Source organism: Camelus ferus, chromosome 2, assembly GCF_009834535.1.
Source record: "Camelus ferus isolate YT-003-E chromosome 2, BCGSAC_Cfer_1.0, whole genome shotgun sequence".
NCBI classification, from domain to species: Eukaryota; Metazoa; Chordata; class Mammalia; order Artiodactyla; family Camelidae; genus Camelus; species Camelus ferus.
The window spans coordinates 14,283,990-14,308,838 of record NC_045697.1 but is presented as its reverse complement, the minus strand read 5'-3'; the positions used below and the strand labels follow the sequence as shown (position 1 = coordinate 14,308,838).

Sequence of the window (24,849 nt, the reverse complement as noted above, 5' to 3'; positions counted from 1 at the left end):
CTGCTGATTTCTCAACTCACGTTTCAGTGTGACAGTCTTCGAATTAACTTGGTGACATCAAGTGCTTAATGTTGTTGTTACTTGGCTTCTAGCAGTGGAAGCCACCATCAGTTCTGCCACCCTCTTCCATTACCATAAACAGTCACAACCTCCACGTGCCCCGATAGTGCCCAGAGTCTGTCCCCTTAAGTTTCCCAGGAGCATGCTAAACTGAGCACAGCCACTGGGCAGTTGTTTCTGTCAAGTGATCCTTTCTCTAGGTGTTGAGAGATCATTCTTTTTTTTTTCCTTCTCGTTTCCCTGACTTTATTCACAGCGGAGATGGGGGTGGACACAGGTGGGGCCTGACCTGTCCTGGAGCCCCGGGGGCACCATGCGCCATGCACTACAGATGGGAGGGGGCACAGGGGAGCTCTGGGGTGCCAGCGGAAGCCTGTGTACCAGGGAGGAGGCGGTGAGGGACAGACTATTCATTTTTAAAGGTTCCCAAAGGCTGCAGAGTTATCCCTAACGGACCCAGAGAGATGTGATGTCTGCTAACACGTCTCCTAAATCCCAACCTCCAATCTTCATGATGTTGGCTCCACGCTCACACACAAACCCTGTTTCCTCTCCTGTGTACCAGCTCCCCGTGATTGCCCAAAGTGCGGTCTGCGTCGCTCACCGCCTCTGTGCCCCTCAGTTCCCATCCTTGCATTCTAACTTGAGAAATAGCCCCTCTTCACACCAAGTAAGATTTAAACAGTGCTTAAAGCCCAGTAGACTCCACAGAACATAAAATGGGCTCTCCACAGTTATCTACCTCCACAGAAGGTCTTGATGTTCACAGGCACCTCGTGCTGCAGCTTTGTGCACAGGTGGTTTCGGCGGGGGAGGCAGGACTCGGAGGGCTCTCTCCTTTGCAGAAATGCTGAATTGAATCCCGCCCTTTTCCCCTTACAGGATGAAAACATCATGCGCTCCATGCAGCTCTTTGAAAATGTGATTTAACTTGTTGAACGTGTCCTTGATCCAACAGACAAACGTGAACTATTCTACACACGAAGTTGGAGCTACCACTCTTAGCATAGATTGCTCAGCTTTACACTGAGGCATATTATGCAAACTAGCTTTGTTTTAATATAAAGCAACCCTCAAGAGATTTGAGTTTTCCATTTATAAATCTGCATCCTTTTCATGATGCCGCTGAGTTCACGGGATGTTCTAAGTCATTTCATACCCTGTGAATATTCAAAGGGAGCAGAACCTGGCATATGGGTTTACTGATTCTGTAGCCATGGGATTATTGAGGCTTTCACATTATCAGTGATTTTAACACATCAGTGGTTTTTGCTACTCATTTGTATGTATTCATCCCCAGGATTTTTAATTGTTTTCTAAAATACTGGCATCATCTGCATTTAATTTCCAGAAATTAATTTCCATGTTTGTATGCCGTAATTCCATTCATACTTTAAGGAAACAAGACAAGATTACGACAACTGAGAAAAACAAACAAACCCAAGTCCCAGTTTCTATGGATTTGCTGCCTTCTGTTAAAGACATTCATTTACCTGGCATTTTTTATAACATGAACCAAATCAGTTTATCACCAGATGTCCGCATATGCCTAATAAAGCTTATTTAATAAGCATTTCCAAATTTTTCATAATGCATATTATAGCCAAGGCCTACATGATGTCTGTAATTTTGGATTTCTTCAATCCGACAGGTTGACTATTTCCTATTGTGTCATTAAGTGGAGGTCCAAGAGGGTTTGAGACAAAGCGAGGATGTCCACAGGCTCACGCAAAGGGCCAGGAGATCTGCCCTCTGTACACAGTGACGCTTAGCAACAAGTAACCCTTCACCGCAGTAAAGGCCTGGTGCGTCCTCCTTCCCAACCCCCTCCCGGCACTGTTAGATTACATGCCATCAGGGACAAAGAAACCCTGGCTGCCCCAACGCCTACTAGGAACAAACAGCAAGCAGAATTCACTCTGAAAGCACCAGTGATTCCATTATCTTGAGAACTATAATACTGAAATCTAGTAGAAGATGAATGTAAGTGCTAAGCAGCTCCCCTGGGCTGTATTATGATTTAGCTCATCATAAAACTCCAGTCATTCCAATTATTTTTAATGATCTTAGGCCAACATTGTGAAGTTGCCACAACGTTACTAATGATACACACCCCCTCCTGTTTTGCAGAAATATCAAAGACCAAGAGGCTAGAGTAGGAGGAGACCTGCAACTGTCTTTACAACAATAAATCAGGTACCTATTCTGGTGTAGAGAGAGGATGTTGACAGCTGCCCTGCTAGCACCAGTGTAGAAGTTCAGAGTAGTACAATACATGTACACTGAGATCTGCCATCGCGTGTTTGTGTAAACTCAATGTGCACATTTTGTATTTCAAAAAGAAAAAATAAAAGCAAATAAAATGTTTATAACTCTACTGTCTGTGCTACAGGTCTTTATTTCAACACATTTTGTAATTACTAGATTGAAAATATTACCTTTTTCTTAATGGCTTTTCTGAACTGTGGAGATCTCTGTCTGGGTGGCGCTAAGTGCAACGAAAGGGAGTGAGAGCAAGGCGGAGGGCAGGCAGGCTGATACGATGTGAGAGAGGATGTGACCAGAGAGCAGAGACCCGAGGAGAGGGTGGAGCAGACAGGCCACCCGGAAGGACACCTGCTCTGGGGGAGAACGAGGACCTGTGAGAAATTCCTTGTATTTTAAATTACCTGAAAGAAGACTTACAAAGAGGTGACTCCAGGTGTCTGAGGGATGAGCAGAGAAAGGCTGCTCTCCAATGCCGCAGGACGGAACACTGCTGCTCAAATTTCCATCCCGTCAGCCTCCGTCCAGGGACGTGGTGTGGCTGCTCAGGTCCCCAGGGGCTCTCTTCCTGCCCAGAGTTGGAAGGCCTCCTCCTTGTCTTCCATCTCTCTCCCTCTGCTCCTCTGTGGAATGATCCAGAATCGCCTGCTACTACATCAACACTCAGAACTCTGCCTGTAAGTTATGTGTGAAAAGCTTTTAAAATTGAATCCACTGTTAAACATAAGTAAGCAAGCACAACAAAATCACTGAATACATACGAGTTTTAAGGTTTTAATTTCTGAGTATCTTCATGTACTGAATACCAGTATTTTCAGAATATGAAATACAAAAATAACATGTATGTAAATACAATTAACACCTAAACTTTAGGTAGTTTTAATAAGTTGTAATAAACAACATATTTATAAGAAAATTTACACATGAAAAATTTTTTTCTTAAACTAGAATACTTTGGAAAGAAAATTCCCCAAGCATTCTACATTGTAAAATACGTATTTACAAAATAATTCACAGTGAATTCACAAACGTTTGCCCACTATTTTAAATTTCCATAGACTTGATAAATTTAAAACCCAGGAAATGGAAAAGTGTCTAAAAATAAGTGCACAGCTACAAACTGATTATAAATAATTTGTACAGAAATGGCACTAGAAAGTCCATACAAACACATTCACCATAAACCCCAATAATGGCTGTTCACGCAAACCATAAAAATATGAAAAAATAAACCCCACAAGATAGTACTATTATAGAATTTTTTTTTAATAGTTTTCCATCATTAACCATTCTTTTTTTTTTTGATGAATAACTTGTACTGTGATTCAGTGGAACTGTGTATACTCATCTGAAGCCAGTAAATAATGAATGGCGTGTGTGATTTACAAAAGAATAAACTGAAGTGACCCTGAAAAGGTTCCAGAGATACCCACAGTCAGCACTCAACACCTGCCACCCGGGAGTAAGAAGATTTTTGTTGGCTTCCTTCTTCAGCAGCATATGGAGCAGTATGTTGGAATTTTAGATTTGATGATCATAAGGCTTCCCTGTCAAGAGAAAACAATGTAGCCTCATGAGGACCAAGCAGGGTTCCCCGAACAGGTGTGACATTTGCAGGAGCATGCCTTAAAAAGTGTTCCAAACTCCAAAGAAGCAAAATGGAATGAGAGCAGAAAGATGGAACGCGAAGCAGAACCTTTTCCTGAGTTAAATAAAATATAGGTTCTCTCTTAGTGTGTTTTAAAAATATTTAACCAGAGAAGTAGTCAGGAAGCAGAAACGGGTACTTGCACCCAGCTCCGCCAGTCACATCACTGCCAGATCTTGGGCTAATCACTTCTCTGCACCTCAATTGTTAGATCTTTAAAGGAGGTAACAGTAAAGTCTACCTCTGAAGGCTGCAGTGATGATTAAATGAGTTTAATGTCTAAAATGTACTCAGTAGAGTACCTGTCATGTAAGAAGTTCCCACCGGCTCAATAAAGATTGGGATGTGTGTGAGTATGTGTCTTTTCCAAGACAAATGTACATATCATTTAGAAAGAAAATTAAATCAGATTAAGAGTGAACCAATTTCAAGTTAAGCAGATAGTAAACTGATTAGCTCTAAGAAAATGACACTGTGTCTGTCTGGAACTGATATTTTGGTGTCCCCAGAAGTTGAGTCTTTTTATCATTGTGACACACCCAAGCCCCAAGAAATGAGAAACTATAATATTAAGGAGAATCTATTACAAAAGACTCATCTCCAATATTTAAAGGAAAAGATATGAACATTTAAGTTTTTAGAAAGGAAAGCATATTAATTTCATGATGGATTATCAAGTACCAAAAGCAAGCACAATAATAATAAAAATAATAATTTAAAAAATAATAAAAATAATAATTATTATTAAGGGAAAGTCTTTGACTTTTGCAATTACATCAATTATTATTAAAATATTATGTAAGACATTAGAAGGAGAGAATAAGAAGAGAAAAAGCCTGATGGAATAAACAATACTTAATAGCCCTTTTAACTTCAAAATCTGTTTAAAATTCTCTATTAGCATGATTAAAAACTAATGAGACTGAGTGGCAATAAGAGGACCCTCGTGCTAGCTGTCACTGGGATCCTCGGATTGGTCAGCTACATCCTGTGATCCCCTCCAAGTGCTAGTGCGCTATGTCTAACTTGTAGTTACTCACAAACTATCCCTTCTACACACACACACACACACGAATCCAACCCGCTGGGCCTGCCCCTCCGGCTTGCCCATCCCCCACACCGGGCCGCAGAACTTGTGAAAACATCGGGAGAGAGTTTCAGACTGCAAGCCTTACATCGTTATTTAACATCTGTTAACTTGCATTTCACCAGGAGGAACGGGCAAATTATTCTGCATTCCAATTTTCAGAACAGGAACCACATTTGTAAGCAAGAAGAATTTCCTTTCTGCTGGGAAGGGACACTGGATTGACAGTGGGATGATTCTGGGCATCTCAATAAGGTGTTGGGAGTGCTAACCCTTGCCCGGGACCCACGCACCAAAAAGAAATCCGTTATTTAGTAGACGAGGGACTGACTTTCTCCTCATAAACTTTATTCTAGGCATTCATCATGAAAACATAATCAATTTAAAAAGTCACTGAAATTGGCCAAATTAGGTAATTTAGGCAACGCTTAAACTAAAACGCCTGCCATTTAAAAATTTTCTCAGTCACGCAATTTTTTTAATGTAATTAATTCCTTTAGAAAGTACCTAGAATGTAAGTCCTGCAATGGTAAGATAATCACGGGCGACTCCCATTAAGATCTGATTGAAAGCAATCCCCAAAACACGATGAGATCACTGCTTTATGGAAATATTTCCAAGAAAAATTCAATTAACCTAGTTATTGACAATACACAGACAGTAATGAAATCCCCCACAACCCTGCATCTTCTTGCAAGTTAGAACAGTTAGCTGAATCCCTCCTCTGCGTGTGCACGTGAGCGAGTTCCAGATCCGTGCTTCTAGACATGACAATGCAGCCACCTGGAAACCTCATCTCAGTCTCTGATGATGCGCAGATTGTAAATGATTTAGACAGAAAAGGTGGCAAATGAAAGGAAAAAAAAAAAAAACCACTTGTTCTTTAATGAGCTAAGTCAATCCCTTTGTCTTCTGAACTTCCCAAAGGTCAAAGCAAAAATACCTAAAATACTTCAAAGAAAAAATCCTGCAGCGCTGTACCACACGTGGGCCGCGCGGTCAGCACAGGGCAGGGGCACAGGCCCTGCACTCACACAACCTGGGTCTGAGTCCCAGCGCTGAAAAACTGACCTCACCAAGACAGAAGCCCTGAGCTCTGAAATGAGGATAACAGCATCAGCTCCATATGGCTGCCTGTGTATGAAGCGCGGTAACACATGTTACCCAGTCAGTTCTGTGACATGACTAAGAGTGAACCATTGCGGCTTACAGAATAACGTTCTACTCACACTTCCGCCGTGCTGCTCCAGCTTCTGCAACGCACTGCTGATTGGCTCTCTGAATTTCTTGTCCCTTAGTCTCTTGGAGAGCTATTAAAATAAGATTAAGGGAATAAATGATTTGAAAAGGGAACATTATTCTCCATAAACGTAAGTAAAACTTCACTAAAAAGCAGGCTAACTAGAAATAATACCATTACGTCTCGACTGTATAGGAAGTACATAAACCCCACTTGATCTTAGATTTCAAGGCTTCTTTTATGAAGCATCTCGTTAAAATTTGTATATAATAAACACCACTGTTTTTGTTTAAAAAATTTAGATTATTTGAAATAATGCCAATCCTACAAAATCTGCTACAGTGTTACCATACTGTAAGTTTTGCAGAGTAAGTTTTCTAAGAAACTGCATGCTTCCCCATTTCGTAATTTGCAAGAGCATCTGGAAGACTAGGACGGAAAGCTAAGCCTCTAAACACGTTTCCTATAATCAAAAAAGGAAGAGACAACACAAAACAGCATGTTTACAGGAATAATTAATTCAACAACAGTGACAGGTATAAGAATCAGACTAAAACCCGCAAGACTGCCTATCACCCCCAGCTACGTCCTGAAGGGGCCTCCTTGGATGGGTGGACCCCTGAGATGGGGGAGCACAGGTGAGAAGAACAGGAGCCAAGAGGGCAATTCAGGTCCTCAGGTACAACTTGTAACTGTGTTCTCCCGATGTCTGCAGAGCTCACCCGAAGACCTGAACGTTCCAGCTAGAGCAGGACTTGCTCATGACTCCACTTTCTGGGGATACAAATGGAGCCCAGGCAAGAATCACTCAGTGATCAAACACAGAGAAAGCCCCCGCCCTAGACTTGGTTTCCGGTTCTTCCTCTTCCCAGACCCGGAAGTTACCCAGGAGGGCTTCTCACCATTGAGCACTGAGCAACAGGTCCTTCCAGCCAGGTCATCAAAGGTTAGGGAGGTCAGAAGAGACTCCCAGAAAGATTTTAAATATGTGAGAAAAGCAACTCTAAAGGAGGGGACAGGCAGGGCTTATCAATGTCCTGGGGATGGACAAGTAAAAGCACCCCTTACAGGTTTTATGTTTGCTTTCTTCAGACCATGTTCCCCTCGGGCAGGGGACCACGAACCACCACCATCAGAATCACGGGAGATACTCTCTGAAAAAGTAGATTCTTGGTCCCATCCCATAATTATTTTACCAGAATCTCAGGACAAAGGCCCAGGTTCTGCATTTTTAGCAAGATTCCCAGGTGATTCATTTATTTCCTCTTTTAAGTTTGAGGATCCCCATCCTAGGGTCAGACTCTCAGAGCCGAAGCTCAGAAAGGCTATGACTTATTTTGCATATGAAGAAAATAGTTGTCTATAGGTTCAGTAACTGGTTTTGAAATTACTTTTCTAGAAGATGAATCATTTCTTCAAATAAACATCTACTGTAGGAGTGAGGCAGGGGGAAGGGAGCAGGGCACAACCGCTAAGAGAATGACATCACCATCAAGGGTAGGATACAAACTGGTTAGAACCAACTAGGCCCCAGATGGTGGACGATTCCACTTGCAGGGGAATTTGAGCCTCATTATACACTCATGGTAAGACATTAGCTGCTAAATGATGCACCACAGGTGCCAAGACAGTTCCCAGGCTGATCATGAAAGGCCGAAAAAATGGGTAGGGGCCCAATTCCTGGAAATCCCTGTCCCTTCCCCCAAACAGAACAGAATAATCCTCCCACTTGTTAGCATAGGAAATTACCCAGCCCATAAAAACTAGCAACCCCCACAACCCAGGGCCGCTCACCCTGCTGAGAAAGACCATAATCTGTCGAGGGAGGGTGTATCTTGCTAAATAAGCTTGCTTTCACTTTCCTGTGGGAGACAAGGGCCTACTCTCTGGTAACAGAGATCTATGAGGTGTGAAAATGGAGCTCCCAGGCTGACGGGGGAGGGGTGGGGAGGGGTGGGTGAGGGAGGGAGGGAGCCCTCCAGAGCCTCAATGGAGCCTCAGGGCACAGGGCACGCAGCTAACAGACCAGGGGCGAATCCCCACAGGTCCTGTTCCCAAGGCCTCTCCTCTGTGGAATACCACCGGGGCCTCCCCCAGGTGAAGGGAAGAGGCCCGTTCAGTCAGTCCGTGTCTCGGGAAAAGCAGAGCTCGGGGGAAGAAAGTGAGTGAACAAAGATTAACTCTACTGTCCCAGAAAGGCTTCAAAAAACTAGTTCTACCGTTAATTGCTGATCTGGCCTTTTCTCTCTGTCACAGTGCACAGGAAGCGAAGGCTCTGGTCCTCACCAGCCCCCAGTCTGGGGAGGAGCCTTCTCCTCACGCGCGGCTTCCTCTTCACCCCACCCAGCTCTCTCGGTGCCTGTCCTTCTACTTATTTCTCCCCAGAAACAAAAACCAGTCTCCATGGGGGCAGGGGGCATACCTGTTTTTGTTGAGCGCCATGTTCCCATGCCTTACACAGTACCTGCCACAGCATGGGCGGGCAGAGAACAACAGATTTAGGTTAAACTGCTGAACGTCTGACCGAAGCAATCAATCTAAAATGAGTCATTTTATGTATTGGTGTGAAATTCCTGTCATCAGTCAGCCACGACCCAACTCGCTGACCCAACGGTAATAAGCAAGTACCTGCCAGGATTCTCCTCCTCCTCTCCTCCGACTTCCTGTATGTTGAGGTGTGAGAGTCTGTTCTCACTGTGTCTTCTCCCCACCAGACCCAAGGTGAGACTTTGAGACAGGAGGGAAGGGGGCAGGGCACAGCCATTCAGGGAGGGACAGCAATTAACACCAAAATGGTGGAAGATTCAACTCCCAGGAGGCCTTGAGGATTAAGATGGTGGGAAGTTTGATTTCTAGCAGGCCTTGTGCTTCATTATATGCTCATTGTAACACATCAGCGTGCTAAATAACATGCCCACAGGTGCCATGACAGTCCCAAGGCTAACCACAAAAGGTCAAAGAGTGGGTGGTGGCCCACTTCCTGGGAACCCCAGCCCCTTCCCCAGGGTAGTTGGAAGAGCCCTCCCCCTTGTAGGCGGGTGAAGCTACTGAGCCCATAAAAACTGGCAACACCACGCCTCATGGCCTTTCTCTTGCCTTATGAAACAGCCTACACTCTATGCAGTATGTATCTCTCTAAATAAACCTACCTTTACTCAGCTGTGGCTCACTCCTGAATTCTCTCCTGCATGAAGCCAAAGACCTACACTTGTTCTAAATGGAGACCTAGGACATGGCCCTCCTCACGTCCCACATCCGTTTTTTCCTGCAGCAGCTTTATCTCCTACCACTTCTAACCTCAGCACACCAACTTTCACCACACCTCCCTCCCACTTCCGATGGGCTTAGCCAGATGGTTCCTGGGGTGTCTTAGCCCATCTGTAGAAGAAATTAAAAATACAGTTCTAGGATCTCTCAGGTGGATGGGTCCAAGAAAAAAGTGGAACTATTACCAACATACACATCTCGGTTCTGAAGTACAGAGCATCCACAGGGAGAAGTCCCAGCTTCAGGTATCCCAGCCAGGACCTTAATCTTTACATCAGCATGTGCAGGAAAGGAGTAACTTTGCATAAAGAAAGGTTTGGACCTTGCTCCTGGATGGAAACTGCTAAGCTCTTGGAATATCCTGCCAGATGAGAGTGTTGTTTACCTGGGGCCTTGGGCCACACAGACAGTCAATGCCAACAGTGTGACTTACAGTGGGGCCTTGGGCCACAAGGAATCAGTTCAATTCCAGAGAGACTGGAGACTAAGGTCAACAGGGGGACAGGCAGTGATGCCATGACAAACTGCAGTGAGAACCCTGGACACCCAGGCTTAAGCGAGCTTCTGCGCACCTCCTCCCTTTGCCGATTTTAATCTGTCCTTTCATTGTGATAAAATGTAACAGTGAATAATAGCTTTTCTGAGTTTCATGAGTCCTTTCAGCAAATTGTTCAGCCTAAGGGTGGTCTTGGTGACCTCCTGAACTGCACAGTGCCCCCAATACATGTTTGTGATAGTGTTAAACTACCCCTAACGGGAAAACGTCTCATCCTGAATGTTACTTACAGACTCACTAAAACTTACAATGTAAAACAAAGAAAAAGGAAAAAAAAAAGGTGAAAAACAGCTTTGGCAATATCCAATTACACACGAATACGTATAAGCTCTGCTTACAATTCACAGCTAATCAGCTCGGGTATGGTATCATTACACTGTTCATTAATTTTTGTCCATTCAACTCTTCCTTACTTTTATTTTTACTTCTGCTTATTATTATTACAACTCTAAATTTTGCTCATGTACATGAGTTCATTTAAAAAAAAAGTAAAGAGAATACTGTCCACTAGTAAAAATGTTCTATGAACAACTAGGTCTGACATCTATATTTTTTGGTTAGGATGATGAGGTTTTTTTTTTTTTTATTTTGAATCATTTTAATGATTAACTGGAAGCCATTACAGCACGAAGAAATACATATACACACTCACTCTCTAATCTTTTCAGTACTTACACTTGTAAGCAGATGTTTCAGATGGTCATTTAGAGAAGGACCAACGACGACACTTAACTGCACCAGAGCATTCAGTCCTCTTTCAAACACTTCATCATCCAAATGGACCTGTGGAGGTTGGTTGGTTAGGGGAGCATGGGTGTCATGGGCAGAGAGGGAAAGAGAAAAAGAAGGGATTGGTAAGGAGAAAGGACAAGCAGGTGGAGAAAAAAAGACTGAACATTCAAAATTAGAAGATAATCAACCAAACACAGAATTTTAGAAATAACCTTTAGCACAGGTCACCCAGAAGCAAATAACCAATTTTCAGCTTGACCGAAACATTAATTAAAATACATTGCAGCATACAGAAAGGCTGATTTGAAGTTCATTATTTTCTCTAATTACTCAAGATGTCCCTTTTTATCTTTAGTACATCCTCTAAAGGTGTCTTCCAGTAAGTAATCACCTGACCCTGAGTAACAGTGGCCTAATTCTGCACACACATCAAAATCACAAGCAAAGAACAAATTTGCATATAATTTGGAGGAAAAAAAGACATATTATATTCTAAATGTACCATAAAAAGTCTAAAGGAATAAAGGACACACCAGGGCCGCCTTCAGCACAGGAATCAGTCTAGGAAGCAAAGGCACAGCTTTCTCAGGAGCACCTGCCACCAAAAGTAACTCTCTAAACCCCTCCTTTGACACAAAGGTGTATGGATGTTTAGTCTCTCGCAGACCCTGCCAAAACAAAAACAAAAACATGACTTACTACCCGTTTAGTGATGCTAATGGCAAAAAAAAAAAAAAATCACTCCTTACTAGTGTAAGTGAGAATCAAGTTTTATTATCATTGTTTTCCTATTAGTGAAATGTAATTTCAGGAATTACAATTTCAGTTAAACTAAGAAATTGTGGAACATAGGACAAACGTGACAGGAAGGATCTCTAACCAAAGAAAGAAGGAAAGGGAAAGAGTAACAAAAAAACGAAAGGAACAGGAAAAAACAGAGGAGAAGCAAAGAAAAATAAAAGAAATAAAGAAAAAGAAACTAAATGAAAAAAGAGAAGAGAGAAAAAGAAGTGGGATGGGAGGGAGAAGAAAGGTAAACAAAAAGAAATAAAGAGAAGAAAAGGGAAAAAAACTCACCAGGGCACCAAAAACATGCCGTATATACTCCCAAACACTGCCTGAAATCACAGCAAATTAGTCTAAAATGTATGTTCATAAACTCCACTTTATGAATGCATAATTACTGGACCCCCTACTTTTGGTGATTTTGCAACCTGCTTAATGAGTTTCTAAAATACTACATTTCCCTCATATTTAAATACTAATAAGATATTTAGAAGACATATCTTATACTATGTTTAAAATGCATAGTAAAATTTCAAATGTCATTTTTAACATCAGAAGGTCAAAAATACTAAAAAACCCCCAAACCTGGGTAACCCACTTCTCACTATGCCTTTCACCCTAAATGCATTAGGAACAATTAGACAGTACTCTTTCGATTTAACCGATCGCTTTAAATCAGGATAAAAGACCCATCATGTTTTGTGCGTGAAAAGATAAAAACAAAGAAAGCAACAGCAATATTCCCTCAGCCTGACTAATTATTATCCGTGAACAAGGATAACCAGCCCCAGGCTCATGCCTAAAAATACTGCTTTTCAACCAATTTGTCCTTTAAACCAAACTATCTGCTTCCAAATGGGGATCAAACACTTCCTTTCCTAGATGCCATCATGCTTTTGAAAACTACGCTGCCAAGCACACTGGCACCACCTTGGAACATGGGCTCTGTGGTCTTAGGAGTGTCCCTATCCTGCTGATTTTAGAGATGAGGAATCTCAGGTCAAGAGGTGAAATGGATTTCAGCAGTGGTGGCTCTGTCACTACTTCCCCATTATTAAATGAGCAGGGGGGAAGGCTAAAACTTTACCCAGTACTGAAATAAAAGCACAGGAGTTTAGAAAATAGGTATTTAAAATAAACTAAGCTGAGAGCCCCAAATTAAAGCACTCCCCCTATTCTGTGATTAGCTAGAATATGCTTTCAAAGGTATCACAGTTTTGATTCATCTAAAAAACCGTATGTAAAAAGTTTAAAGTTTAAAAAAGAACTAGTGAAACATTAGAACATCTTTAGTTTTTAATACCAAGTTTAAAAGATTTTGATTCAAATTTAATTTCAAAATAGATTACCCATAAAGACACACTGCTTATTATACCAAAATAATTCTGCAAGCTGAGGTATAAATTAGGAAAAGCTAAGACCTAAAATAACTTGGCAGTCTTCAGTAGTAACTACTGTGTCCATTTAAAAGATTAAATACACTTGGAAAACTAAAGGAGGAATTAGATATTCTAAGGATTAACTACAAATATGAAAATCTCAATCAGCAAAAGTATCTACTTTTTCTGCTCTGTTGCCACCTGGCCTCCCCACTGTTCTACAAGAAAAGCAAATGTTTTTTGTCTGAGTTTTTTCACTGTCACATTTTTATTTAGATTACTTACTACTATATGACTTAACCTAGAGGCATTGCCTATTTAAATTAATAAATTTAAGCACGAATTGAAGGACTAGTTTAATAGCAACAACAACGAAAATGATTCTTAACTCTTAAAGAAGATAAGTATCTAAAAGTTTAACTATAAGACAACTGGTTAATTCATTTCTCAACTTCTGACTCTATAAAGTTACAAATAATGAAATTCACAGAAGATATCATTGACTCACTACAAGCTAGTATTCTGCCACCTTTTTTCCTGACACAAGTGTTAAACAATATAAAGGAATCTATCAGAGGTTTTCCTAAAATCCTCTACAAAAACCATCTCCATGATATTCTACTTCAAATGTACAAGTAGGCAAAAGTCCAGAGAATTCTCCGAAAGAATGTTTAGGTAGTTAACATCAGTTCCCTAAGAAGCATATCATGTTAAACGTGGCTGGTTCTATAAAAAGGGACCACTAGTCATTGTTATCTGATGCAGTATAAGTTTAAACACCGGATGTTCTCTTGATTTAACTAGTTCAATAGGATTCCAAGCACTTTTTAAGTAATTAAATATGAATATTTCATCCACTTATCTACAAATCCCCATGCAGACTCATTTCATGTTTATAAAGCTGGTTAATCAGTTTCTAATAAACATATAACAATCATAATTAGTTCCTAAGGGAGCATGGTGTTTTAATATCTGTTGTTTGGCTTTTATTTCAAAAGTAAAGAATGAGATTTACTAATGAGTTACAAGATAACACCTAATGCAATTAAAAAAATTTCCCCCATAAACATTCAGAAAGGATAGAGTGTTTATTTACCTCAGCTAAAGTAATAAGAAGAGGATCAAATGGAAGATTTTCAGGAGGACACTCCCACTGTAATCTGTGTTTTACTGAACCATGGACCAATCTAAAATATAAAAGCGAATGTAACAAAAGCAATATAATTATTATATATTAAGCAGTGATTATCTAAAATATACATATTCTTTCTAGAACATAACCATATTAGAATTATTTTGTAATACGTAAAATACCATGACCTTAAATATTACAAAAGCATCCTATAAAGCAATAATATATACTTGTATTTATAATCCTGCAAATTCATACTCTCTCAACAAAATTATTTGGTGGCAAAACTAAACAATTCCACATTTGTTAAGTCTACAGTTTTGGAGTTCAAGCATGTTGCTATTTGCGTCTTAATGCAAACGTTACATTTGATATGTTACAGTCATAATTATAACAAAATAGGTGAACTGTAGACAAACATATAGCAAGCATATCACAAAATACACAAACAAAATGTAATAATTAGAATTAATTTTTTAATAAGTAACATTATTTTTCAGATATAGATCATTTCACTCTAACGTGAATAATCTAAAGGCAAGCCAGGTTTTGTCCCTGTTAAAGAGAACACAGAGGCCAGGAAGGTGAGACGGCCATGCAGGGTGACTGAAGTGCTACCCCCTTGAATTAGAGCCACTGCTGCTGCTTCTTTTTTAATGGCCTTTATTGAGGCATAACTAACATGCAATAAAAGGACGTCGTTGTGAAGTGAAAAGGTTGGTAAGCTTTGATGTATGAATACATCCGTGGAACCATCATCACACTCGTGGCCATGAACTTATTCATCCCCCTCAGCTGTCACTTCACACTCCTTCTCCAATGTTCTCAATTTGACACCCTCTTTTGTGTAATTTTCATAATATCAAGAAGCCTCAGTAACATTGTTTTTTAGCAATAATAAATTGCTCGGAGGGAAGGAGGTATAAAAACCTTAAAAGAGTTTCAAGTACAAAATGGTAACAACAAGAAATTAAAGAATGCTTCCTGAGCTTATTTTTCACCCATAGTCCTTCAAATCTGAAAATAGCATTAAAAACTACATTCCTTGAATTTTAGAACAACAGCAATAACAACAAAAAGAACGTTGTGATTCCACAACATCTACAATGAAAACAAAATTTTCTATTACCCAGAACAGGATAAAACTGGATACACTTAGAAGATGTTAACGTTTCTCAGTAGTGAAATCTTAAAATGATATCACTCTATTAGTAACCTGTATTGTTTTCTTTAAAATAGTTTTGATGTCTGTCCAGAAAGGTCGCAAGAACTATATCAAAACTAAACAAAACAGCTATATACATTCATTAAGAAATATAATTTCAATAAATATAAATTTGCGATTTTTGAAATTTTGAACTTTTAAAATATAATTTCAAAAAATAATGAAGCAATTTCATTAAATGGTCAAATTCCAGTTCACAAACAAAAGAAAATTATTTATTTGAAACTTGCCCAAGTCCATAAAGGCTAAAATCATTTCAGAAACTGGTTCATTCAATTTCTTAAATTATTTGTTGGTTTACGTGGATTTATCAGTAATCCTACGTTGGAATTAAGATGATTTTCTTCAACAATGTCCCAGGATCTATACCAATCCAACAGCCAAAGTATGAGTAAGTCACCTTCATTCCAACCTCCCTAGTAAATAAAACTTTCAGTACATTTAAACTGAAGACTGTATTAATTTTACTCAATTTTTTTGAATAATATAGTCAGTTACGACTTGTATTGATTTTTACCTGCAAGGAATGCCTCCCTTAGAGTAAATAGCTGCAAATGCAGACGGGGCTCGTGACTGTTCACCAAACTGAAACAAAAAATGACAAGAATACAGTAAACATTACTATCACCTCCACTTTGTGATATCTTACCAATTTTAATTCTGCTGAGGCTGGAGGCAAACAGACACCCTGACTTCCAAGCCACAGCGCTTGTATCCAGTGCATCATTCTACTCAGAAAGGTGGCGGAGAAACACGCTCAGTCCTCTCAATACTGAAACCACAACCACAGCAGCATTTTGTATATTCCCTTTTATCCTTGTTTCAGAAGACTTGAAGGTAGCAGAAACCATGTATAAAATAAACATGCTGTAGACAAATATTATTAAATATAAATACTATAAACAAACACAGCGAAGGTAACACACTCTTCCACCCCTCCCCATCTGTGACGTTTCAGGTGAGGGCTAAGTGGAGACAAGGTGTCACGTACAGAGCAAGGATGTTTGCTTTCACCCTCTAGCACATCTCTTACTTGTGCTCCACTCAAACATGAATAGTTGGATGGTCAGAGAACCTGTAGTTTCTCCAATCTGGTTTTAAGCTTCTATAAAAATCAAAGGCTGAGGATGAGCAGGGGTGATAGAGCAGAAGACAGAGCAAGACTCTCACCAACACATGCCCTGATGTGTCTGCCCGGATATGTAACTTCCCAACTGCCAGCTTTTCTATCTATTATTTTAAGAATAAATTAATTCTGTATGCACTCTCAAAGACAATTTAAAAGATGATCAATCATAGTAGCTATGCAAATCACAGCTTACATAACTTCAATATAACTGAATTGAGGCACAAAAAGTTAAGTATTTTACTACATGGTTCTTTGAACATAATCAAATGAAACACAGTTGTCTAAATTACAAAATATAAACTTACTAACCTCTTTTAAAGATATAACTAGCTAAGAAAATTTTTTTAAGTCACATTCAGTAATTGAAAAATGTATTTAAATGTTTAAGTTTAACCCTTTTCCCTCTGGAAAAACACTTATGTTTTAAGTAAAGATACATATATGACATCTTGTTAAAATATGGTATTCTAATAGAAGATTAATGTATCTTAGCTCAATCCATGTTCTGGGTGACAAGTGACAGCAATACTAATGTTTCATTTATCTAATTATAATTTGTGCTGAGAAAAACGTAAGTTTTAAAAATTATGTTTAAGTAAGATACTTAAAATTTAGGCACATTAAAGCACAAAAATTTTAAGTGTATAAATCAGTGAGTTCTCAAAAAGTGAACACATCTGTGTAACAACACTGAGGCGGAAACCCTGAACGTCACCAGTGCCCTAGAAGCCTCCGCAGCGTCTCCCCCCAGCGCCTACCCACCCCTCCCTGAAAGCTAACCACCATCCCGACTTCCAACGGATTCGTCCTGGATTGGGAGCTTCTATATCTCTTTTCTAATATACCCTATTCTCAGGTCAAATCATTATTTCCCAAAGGCTTTCCTTAATTTTTAATAAAATTTAAGAGTAGGGCCGCTCAATCCTACTACTTAAAGTTTTTTCTTAAAGAGAGGAAGAAAATTGAAGCGTCACCATAAATGCTCTCAACTAAGTATGAGACAAGGAAGCACCGACAAGGAGGTATCAGGACATTCTTCAGGTGTTCGAGTTCCTTGACACTGAAACATACAGAAAGAAGCAAAGGAACATACACGCTTAAACTATTTTCTAGTTTTCTTTTATAAAGTTAGACAATCTCCTTCCGCCTTTGGATAGTTCACTGCATCCTTTCCTAAGGAACTGCCAGATTTTACCTGCCCTCAAAGTCCGCATCTCAGCCACTCTCATAGTCCCCTTTAAAGGCTGACACCATTATCATCTTACCCTCTGTAAGGCTGGTTACCATCTGGTGTTGCCACCCAAGTGTGTTCACTTTTTGGATAATCCACTGACCTAGAAACTCACAATTATGCACTTCTATGTTTGTTAAATGTGATTAAACTGCTGTGAGAAGGCAAAAGAAAGTGAGTACTGTGGTTAGGAATTCTGCTGGAGCTACTTTATACATCACAGAGAAATGGTCAGAGATCTTTATGCAACTATGAAAGCATGTAATTCATCCTATGGCAATTGAATACAAGTTTATTCATTGATATTAGGAAGAATAATAACCATAGTGAATAAAAAAAAGAAAATGAATACATAATTGACTTTAGACTCCACAAGAGTCATCTATGAATATGCTAGGATGTACCCAAACTGGTAATTTCTACTTTACCCCTCACTTCCACACTCACAACACTATCTCCATTCTTCACCATGGTCATCATATGCCTTCCTTCACCACTAGCTTAAAACTGACAAACAAAAGGAACTTGGGAGAACACGCAGAATGGCTCAATAGAGTGTAAGTACCTATTACTCTGGAAAATCTACTGAGTCAGGAATCTCTTCTGTACCTACCGGGTTAATTGTTTTAGGGTTCAGTTTATCACTTGGCCGAGGATGAAGTTTTCTTGCAGGTTCTGGAGAACTGGTTGACACTAACGATTTGCTTTGTGGAACTGTAGTCCTTTGTTTTATTTGTGCACTTGATGATGTTCTCTGATCACAGTTATCTGGAAAAAAAAAACAGAACATCAACAAAAAAGAGGTGAAAGCTCTCCGTGCATCCACTGTATAAAATAACATGTCGTTAACAAAATTCACCTCTTCGTTTAAAAACCAACATTCTGTACCTGTCACTCTGTTCCTCAGCTGCACGCCTCTCTGGCACTCTGATTTCTGCATGGCTTCCCTTTCACTCCTGCAGTTCAATGAAACTTGATTTCACCATTTTTGGGGAGGAGGATTCACTGACAATATAAAGACCAAACAGGACAGAGTAGGAAATACAGTAAAAGAACCACTAAAAAGGTACGGTATGGAGCAAAATATCTGAAAAGCCAATAAGAAAATATGAAATTGCATCAACTCCAATAATAATAAAAATATCAGAAATTAAAAACCATCTGTAAGAAAGTGAGATGTATAAAAATATGCACTTTCCCATCCAAATTGTCAAAATACACATTTAGAAACTCACTGTAATCCTCTGGCTCTATTCAGAAAATACAGACTGATTTCTGGAAAAAGTGGTTGGCACATCCCCTACTGTCTCTGTCTTCTGTGGCCTCCATATTCCTAAAGCTCTAAATGCTAACATCAAGCCCTACTTTTCCAGTGACATAATGAACTCTCCACTAAATGCACCGTAAGTTTCTTAAACTGAACATAACCAAAACTGAGGTTACCACACTGAGGTTATGAACCCCTTGTCATTCCAAGGTACCACCAGTTTTCTGGTCCCTTAGGCTGAAAAATTTGGGAACACTGATGTCTCCTTTTCCTCCACTTTCTATACTCAATGCTACAGATGTGATCAGTGTGTGATGAGGCAGAAGGAGCTTCAGGCTCAGATCTGGGTCTACATCTCATCTCTATCAATTACAGCTTTATGAGTTTAGGCAGATTATTTAAATCTCCCTAAGCCTCGATTCCTTGACCTATTAAAAAGGGGGAGATAACACAAGCCTATCAAAGCTGTTACTGAAAAGTAAATAAGATAATATATTAAGTTGCTCACCCAGTAAATGGTGGTTCACTTCTTCCTCTTTCACAATTTCCTCTTTTCTGCTAACGGGAGGGCTCTGGTTCATGGTGATTTCCAGCCTAATCAAATTATTTCAAGGAATCTTCCACCACACATACCCCAACTCACACACTCAAATGCCTGCTGGCATTTCTAGGTCTAGCTCCCATCCCAAGTTCCACGCAGCCTTTTCTGATCTTGTTTCTAAAGTGTACACTCTGATTTCTGTACTGCTTCCTTCTTTTTCTACTTGATTACTCCGTTCCCCCACTTATCTGACACTCCAATTATTCTTCCACTAGAGCACTTCCCACTTTAAGTCTTTAATATAGTCATTCTATACACACACACACACACACACACACAAACTACCCATTAACTACACTGCAAGATCTTCTCTTAAGGAAACACAGGTAAAGTCCAAGTCCTCTTCCACTTCCAAATGACAGCTTTTCAAGTATTTGAGGACATGACTCTCAACTGCTCGGCTTTCTCTTCTTCAGGATAAACACTGATGCTTTCTTAAATGATTCCTCACATGAGATGATTTTAATTTACTTGACAAATTAGAAATCTTCACAAGGAGGACAAAGTTCCATGCAGTAACACTCAGCCCCAAAATATTTCAAATAGGCTGTGACCAGATCAAAGTACCTTGTAAAGATACACTAAATGTAAGATTATTTCTGTACACAGAATAATTTTAAATTTCAATTTTCTTGATTTAATACGTTGACCTAATTTCCTCATCTTCCTTCCAGCAGAGGAATTAACTCCTCAGTATCACACATCACATTCATCCCAAAGGCATTGTCTAGAAATATGGTAATTAATAGCTCACTAAATTTGTCAGATAATATTCTCAGAGAAGCTAAGGCAGGCTTTAATTATGTCGACCTAATATTGCATTTCAGTGATTATTCAACAAGTACTTACTATTGTACTTAGTTTCTGTTTTGAGAAGCTCCTGATGGGGAACAGTATGATCTAAGTTTCTGTTTAAAAAAAAAAAAAAAAACAAAAAACCTATGTCAAGGAAATTTGAGTTTCCTCAAGTCTGGGGATAGAGTAACAATCTACTCTAAAAGCTGATGAAAACTAGTAAGTTAATATATGTAAAACATTTAGAGAAGCGCTTGGCACACAGTTTTAGCTATTAGCATATTCTTTATAATCGTACAAAGTGGTTTTTTTTAGTATTACTATTACTAACAATAGTGTAACTAATGTAACTTAATGTTTCCTACTTTTCGAAAATTTTAACAGTTGTGCTGTCAATTTGAAGATCTGATTTAAGTTCAGCTTCTTGTGGTTGTCAATTGTCATAGCTGTCAAGATGCATCACAAAGATGCCTACACACAAACATAGAAAGAGGACAGTTCACCACACCAAACCTTGATGCACATTTTTCAACACTACCTACCAATTCTGCAGAAGTTGTTGTTGGAACAACTCAGTTTCTATCTTCCTTTATGTCAAATAGCTGTTCTTGTAAGGTACTAATGGGAAAGTGCTGTGTTATATTTTTGAATAAGTTCAAGAAGCCACTGAAACTCTTCCTTTGAAAAACCTGTTAGAAAATTGAGCTTCCAAAGGAAGTCTACAGGATAGTTTTTATGTGTAATATAATTATGTAATTTTCAGCAACAGTATCAAAACATACACACACAAGGATGCAAACAATTCTATGTCCATTTTCAAAACACCCTATGTTAAAGAGATTCTTTCCAAATCAGTTAGTTTTTTATTGTTAAAAGTACCACCCTTTACCTTAAAGACAACTTAAGTGTGCTCAACTTTGAAAAATAACATACATCTGGGAACATGACACTGACAGCAAACCTGGAGCATGAGTTGTTTGTAAAGGAAAAAAGCTTAATTCATTTTACACTCAACTCTTTTGAGTGCTTTTTCATTAAATAACACGTGGAGGGTGGTGTAAAGGGATAATGGTGGAAGGAAGTGAAAAAGTAAGAATTATTCTGTATTATACATACTATGAAGGTCACCCCTCATTCTTTTATAAAACAATATGGATTCTAAAAAGACACGAGAAGCCATAAAACTACTTAACCCCAACACCTAAACTATGTCACAACACCAGAGAGCAAACCAACCAAGCAGGGCCCCATTGCTGCGGGTCATCTACAAGGGGTTATAGGCATCTGCGTCAATGCTAGGAAAGCACACTTCTCTTTCATTGCTTTGGACAGCTCATATAACCTCTTTTTCCCACTTGCATTTTCTTCCCGCATCTGGCTTTGAGACCACTGCACTGAACTACTTGCTAAACTACTTGCTAAATGCTCAGAGGCAGGGTCCACATTTTTTTTCCCTACTCTCTAATCTGGTGTTTGGAAAGTTCCAAAAAGTGTAATAGGACCCCCTCTAAAGAAGCTGTGTTCCATCTCTAAAGCTCCTTCGAATTCCAAAGAACGGAGAAACAGCCCAATATCCACCTACCCAATCCCTTTTCACCAAAAAGTAATTCCAAAGAGCCAGTATTAAGGGTCTTCTATCTGCCTTCCATTTTCCTAGCCCTCCCCCTCCAACACCATACATTTCCAAATACCTAAGACCATTCAGGGCCAAGTTGTCGTCAAAGTTAGAAAATGAGGAGGTAGTGGAGGGAGGAAAAAATGGAGATGGTTGGGGAGAGTGGGGTAAAGGCGGCCAGTTTCAATTAAGGCCGACAAAAGCAACTCTTGGCCAAAGCCCGACCAGGAAGGAAGCGCTCTTGAAGTTCAGCATCTCCAGGCTCCTTAGCAACGGGGTCCGCCGGCCCTAGCAACAGGCCAGCAAGGAAGCCGCCTGCGCCGAGAGTACGGGGGGCACCGCGGCTCCCCGCACCTGCGCGCGGCTCACGGCTCCAGACACCCGTTCCTACCGCTTCTCTCCCGCCGGGATCTGCGCACCAGCTGCCACCCCACGTGGGGATTTTGCCCGGTACGCTCTCGGCCAACAGCCACCAGTCACGCTACCGGCCTCCGGGGAACTCGGAACGTGAGACTTCACAGGGTCCCCGGATCGGGCGGCGCCGCCAGTGACGTCAGACGCACGCTGCGTCCTCTAAGCCAATAGCAGGGACGTCTCAGGCGCGCCCCGCGGAGAAGCGTTGCCCTGGCAACGAGGCGCCAGGTGTTAAAAGGGCAGCCGGAGAGCTTTAGAAGTGCTTTCTCCGGTGACAAAGGGGCAGTTGGTGGAGGGTCTTTTCAGAAAGAGAGGGCTGAGGAGCAGAGAGCACAGGCTCGGAGTACCTGCGCCGCAGCCTCTTCCCAGTCCGCGTGCTTAACTCTTAACAGTTCCCTTGCACACTTACCATAACTCAGTGGTCTCCGAGTATCTTGCCCTAAATCCTCTGAGGGCTGAGGACCACGAACTCCCTCCCCAAAGTCTTCTGCAGAGAGGACCAGCGCCGCCTGCCTGCCTAGCTGTGGAATTTCGTTTCCTGTTTTACTAGCTCATAGGCTGTTGCAGTCAACTACATAATACATCCGTATTTTAATTTAAAAACGTGTGTTTTTCTACGCCAGGTTGTTTCAATAATAAAACATGCTGCGGGGAAATGCCTGTCTCCTCGCGATGCCACCAAAGCAGTTTGGGTTGTCATAGTGAAAAACCCAAGCCCTTTCAGACCTGTCCACTGCATTCCTTTCTAGCGCCCTCTCCTGTAAGCCATGGTTTTCACTTTTTGCTCAGGTAATAGCTAACTACATACAGTTGTCAGTCTGAACACAGCCGACCGTGTAATCCATCCCTGGCCTCGTGGCTCCTGTCTTCCTACCTGAATTGCTGCTCCAAATGCATATTCACTAAGCTGTGAATTTCTTCAGGACAAGGAATATACCTTTTTCCTTTCTGTTTCTCTAGCTGCCAGCACAATACGCTGGATATTCAGGAAATTCTCTTTAAATATGTATATCTAATTTCTCTAATGTTCTGTGAACCAGGCGTACAAGTCTATTTTAACTTTTAAAATTCTTCTCCACTAGACTGAAATTAAGTAATGTTTAAAAAGAGAGAGAGAGAGAAAATCCTATTTCTTCCCTATTTTCACCGTATAATCTCTCTTCTCCAGATTCTTCAAGACTTACTATATCACCTTGCCCCCTTTCTCACTCCTGGCATCTCCAGTGGCAGACTTAACAGGACCTAACTCGAACTTTTATCCCCTCTGCCTGGAGGGTAAGAATCATCTGTGTTCAGTATTGCAGAGATGTGAAGTGCACATGTTCTGAAGTTAGGCTGTGTAGTTTGGAAACCCAGCTCCTTCGTTTATCAGCTGTGAGGTCTTGTGCAAGTCATTTTAACCCTTTTCAGCCTTGATTTCCTCATCATAATAAGGTTGTTACCAAACTCAGTTCTGGCTGCTCGCCTTTCAAAAATCAATACTGGAGTAGGGTGGGGGGCGGCAAACGTTGGTAGAAAGTAAAGTTGCTTTTAATCAGAATGCTGGCAATCTGGGGAGATGAAGGACTCGGTGTCCCCCAAAACCTTCTCTGAAGATTCTGCTCGGCTATGAAAGTTTTTTAAGGGAAAGAGGGAAATAATCTCAGTTAATCTTTGAGATAGAGAGTCAGAGTCATCGCCATCCCCCACTGCATGCAGTGACAAGGTTAGTGACAAGACAAAAGGGGCCACCTGTGGAGAGCTCTCTCTTTACAAAGGCAGAGAGCGCTTTTCTGCCAAAAGCCGCATACAGGGATCTTGTAAGACTTAAGAGCACCAGTAAAGTTCCTGTTCCTGGTGTAATGGAGCCAATCAGTCCTTGCTGGAGTTTTTCAGTCCCTGTATGGGCTTTTCCAGTTGCTGTCATGGCAATCGTCAGCTGTCGTGGAACTGGTGGCTGTGTCATTTAGCAGCTAATATATTACAATGAGGATAAAATGAGACCCAAGATCCAGGGCTGAAGTCAGATCCTTCACTATCTTTGACTCCATCAGGTTCTAACCAGTTCTTGTTTCTTCTCTGCAGCTACCTTCTGAGACTTAGACAAGAGTAATAGGTTTCTAGTAGAGGGAGGGACAAGGATATGATCCTGGGGGCAAAAGCCTTGGTAACAAGAAGGAAAGTTGCTTTTAACCAGAATGGCTGCAATCTGGTGGACCCAGCATGTCACCTCCAAAAAATCTCCAAAGTTTCTGTTCAGTCCTGAAAGTTCTAAAGGGCAATGGGGGAGTAATCTCAGTTAATTGTGGAGATAGGTGGTCAGAGTCGTGGCCATCACCCAATTCCTGCAGGCTTGCCCTAATCAGCTGCTTGAGCCTGCTCTTCTATGACTCAGGGAGGCCTGGGAGACTTCAGCTTTCCTATAAAAGAGAGGCAGGAGT

General features: G+C 40.6%; 2 protein-coding genes across 19 annotated transcripts in view; one reads left to right on the top strand and one right to left on the bottom strand.

Annotated features, from left to right (window-relative positions):
* The window catches only part of KCNIP4 (potassium voltage-gated channel interacting protein 4), an 813,618-nt gene extending 811,180 nt beyond the window's left edge, over nucleotides 1-2,438 (top strand). For 5 of the 6 annotated variants that reach the window (XM_032494781.1, XM_032494786.1, XM_006184701.3 and 2 more), the window contains exon 8: nucleotides 943-2,437. In XM_032494781.1, coding sequence (XP_032350672.1) covers nucleotides 943-990 — 48 coding nt within the window. In that variant the 3' untranslated portion in view covers nucleotides 991-2,437. Of the gene's footprint in view, nucleotides 1-942 lie in introns of all 6 variants that reach the window. The other variant, XM_006184702.1, reaches the window with a different exon arrangement.
* Nucleotides 2,439-3,579: 1,141 nt separating this feature from the next.
* Nucleotides 3,580-22,569, bottom strand: PACRGL (parkin coregulated like). Of its 13 annotated transcripts, none has more exons than XM_032494739.1 (11): nucleotides 22,407-22,569; nucleotides 20,766-20,871; nucleotides 20,455-20,513; nucleotides 18,626-18,693; nucleotides 18,351-18,505; nucleotides 15,895-15,962; nucleotides 14,117-14,207; nucleotides 11,389-11,523; nucleotides 10,799-10,906; nucleotides 6,290-6,370; nucleotides 3,580-3,872 (listed from the first exon to the last, which is right to left on the bottom strand). In XM_032494739.1, exons 4-11 carry the CDS (start codon nucleotides 18,675-18,677, stop codon nucleotides 3,816-3,818), a joined length of 747 nt encoding a protein of 248 aa, XP_032350630.1. In that variant the 5' UTR covers nucleotides 18,678-18,693; nucleotides 20,455-20,513; nucleotides 20,766-20,871; nucleotides 22,407-22,569; the 3' UTR covers nucleotides 3,580-3,815. The 13 variants fall into 13 exon arrangements, with proteins under 13 accessions (XP_032350630.1, XP_014414762.1, XP_032350647.1 ...); XM_014559276.2 differs by lacking the exon at nucleotides 20,766-20,871 and adding an exon at nucleotides 19,513-19,598; XM_032494756.1 differs by lacking the exon at nucleotides 20,766-20,871 and having other exon boundaries at nucleotides 18,626-18,742; nucleotides 22,370-22,569.
* Between the last annotated feature and the right edge of the window lie 2,280 nt (nucleotides 22,570-24,849).

Bases quoted from the DNA above. Each gene is read 5' to 3' on its own strand.
- PACRGL (XM_032494756.1), bottom strand. From the start codon at position 18,677: ATGCAGAAATCAGAGTGCCAGAGAGGCGTGCAGCTGAGGAACAGAGTG. The intron at 18,506-18,625 runs GTACAGAATGTT...TTTTTTTTCCAG, and splicing joins GCTGAGGAACAGAGTGACAG to ATAACTGTGATCAGAGAACA. The intron at 6,371-10,798 runs GTAAGTACTGAA...TTATTTTAATAG, and splicing joins TGAAACATCTGCTTACAAGT to CTCTCCAAGAGACTAAGGGA.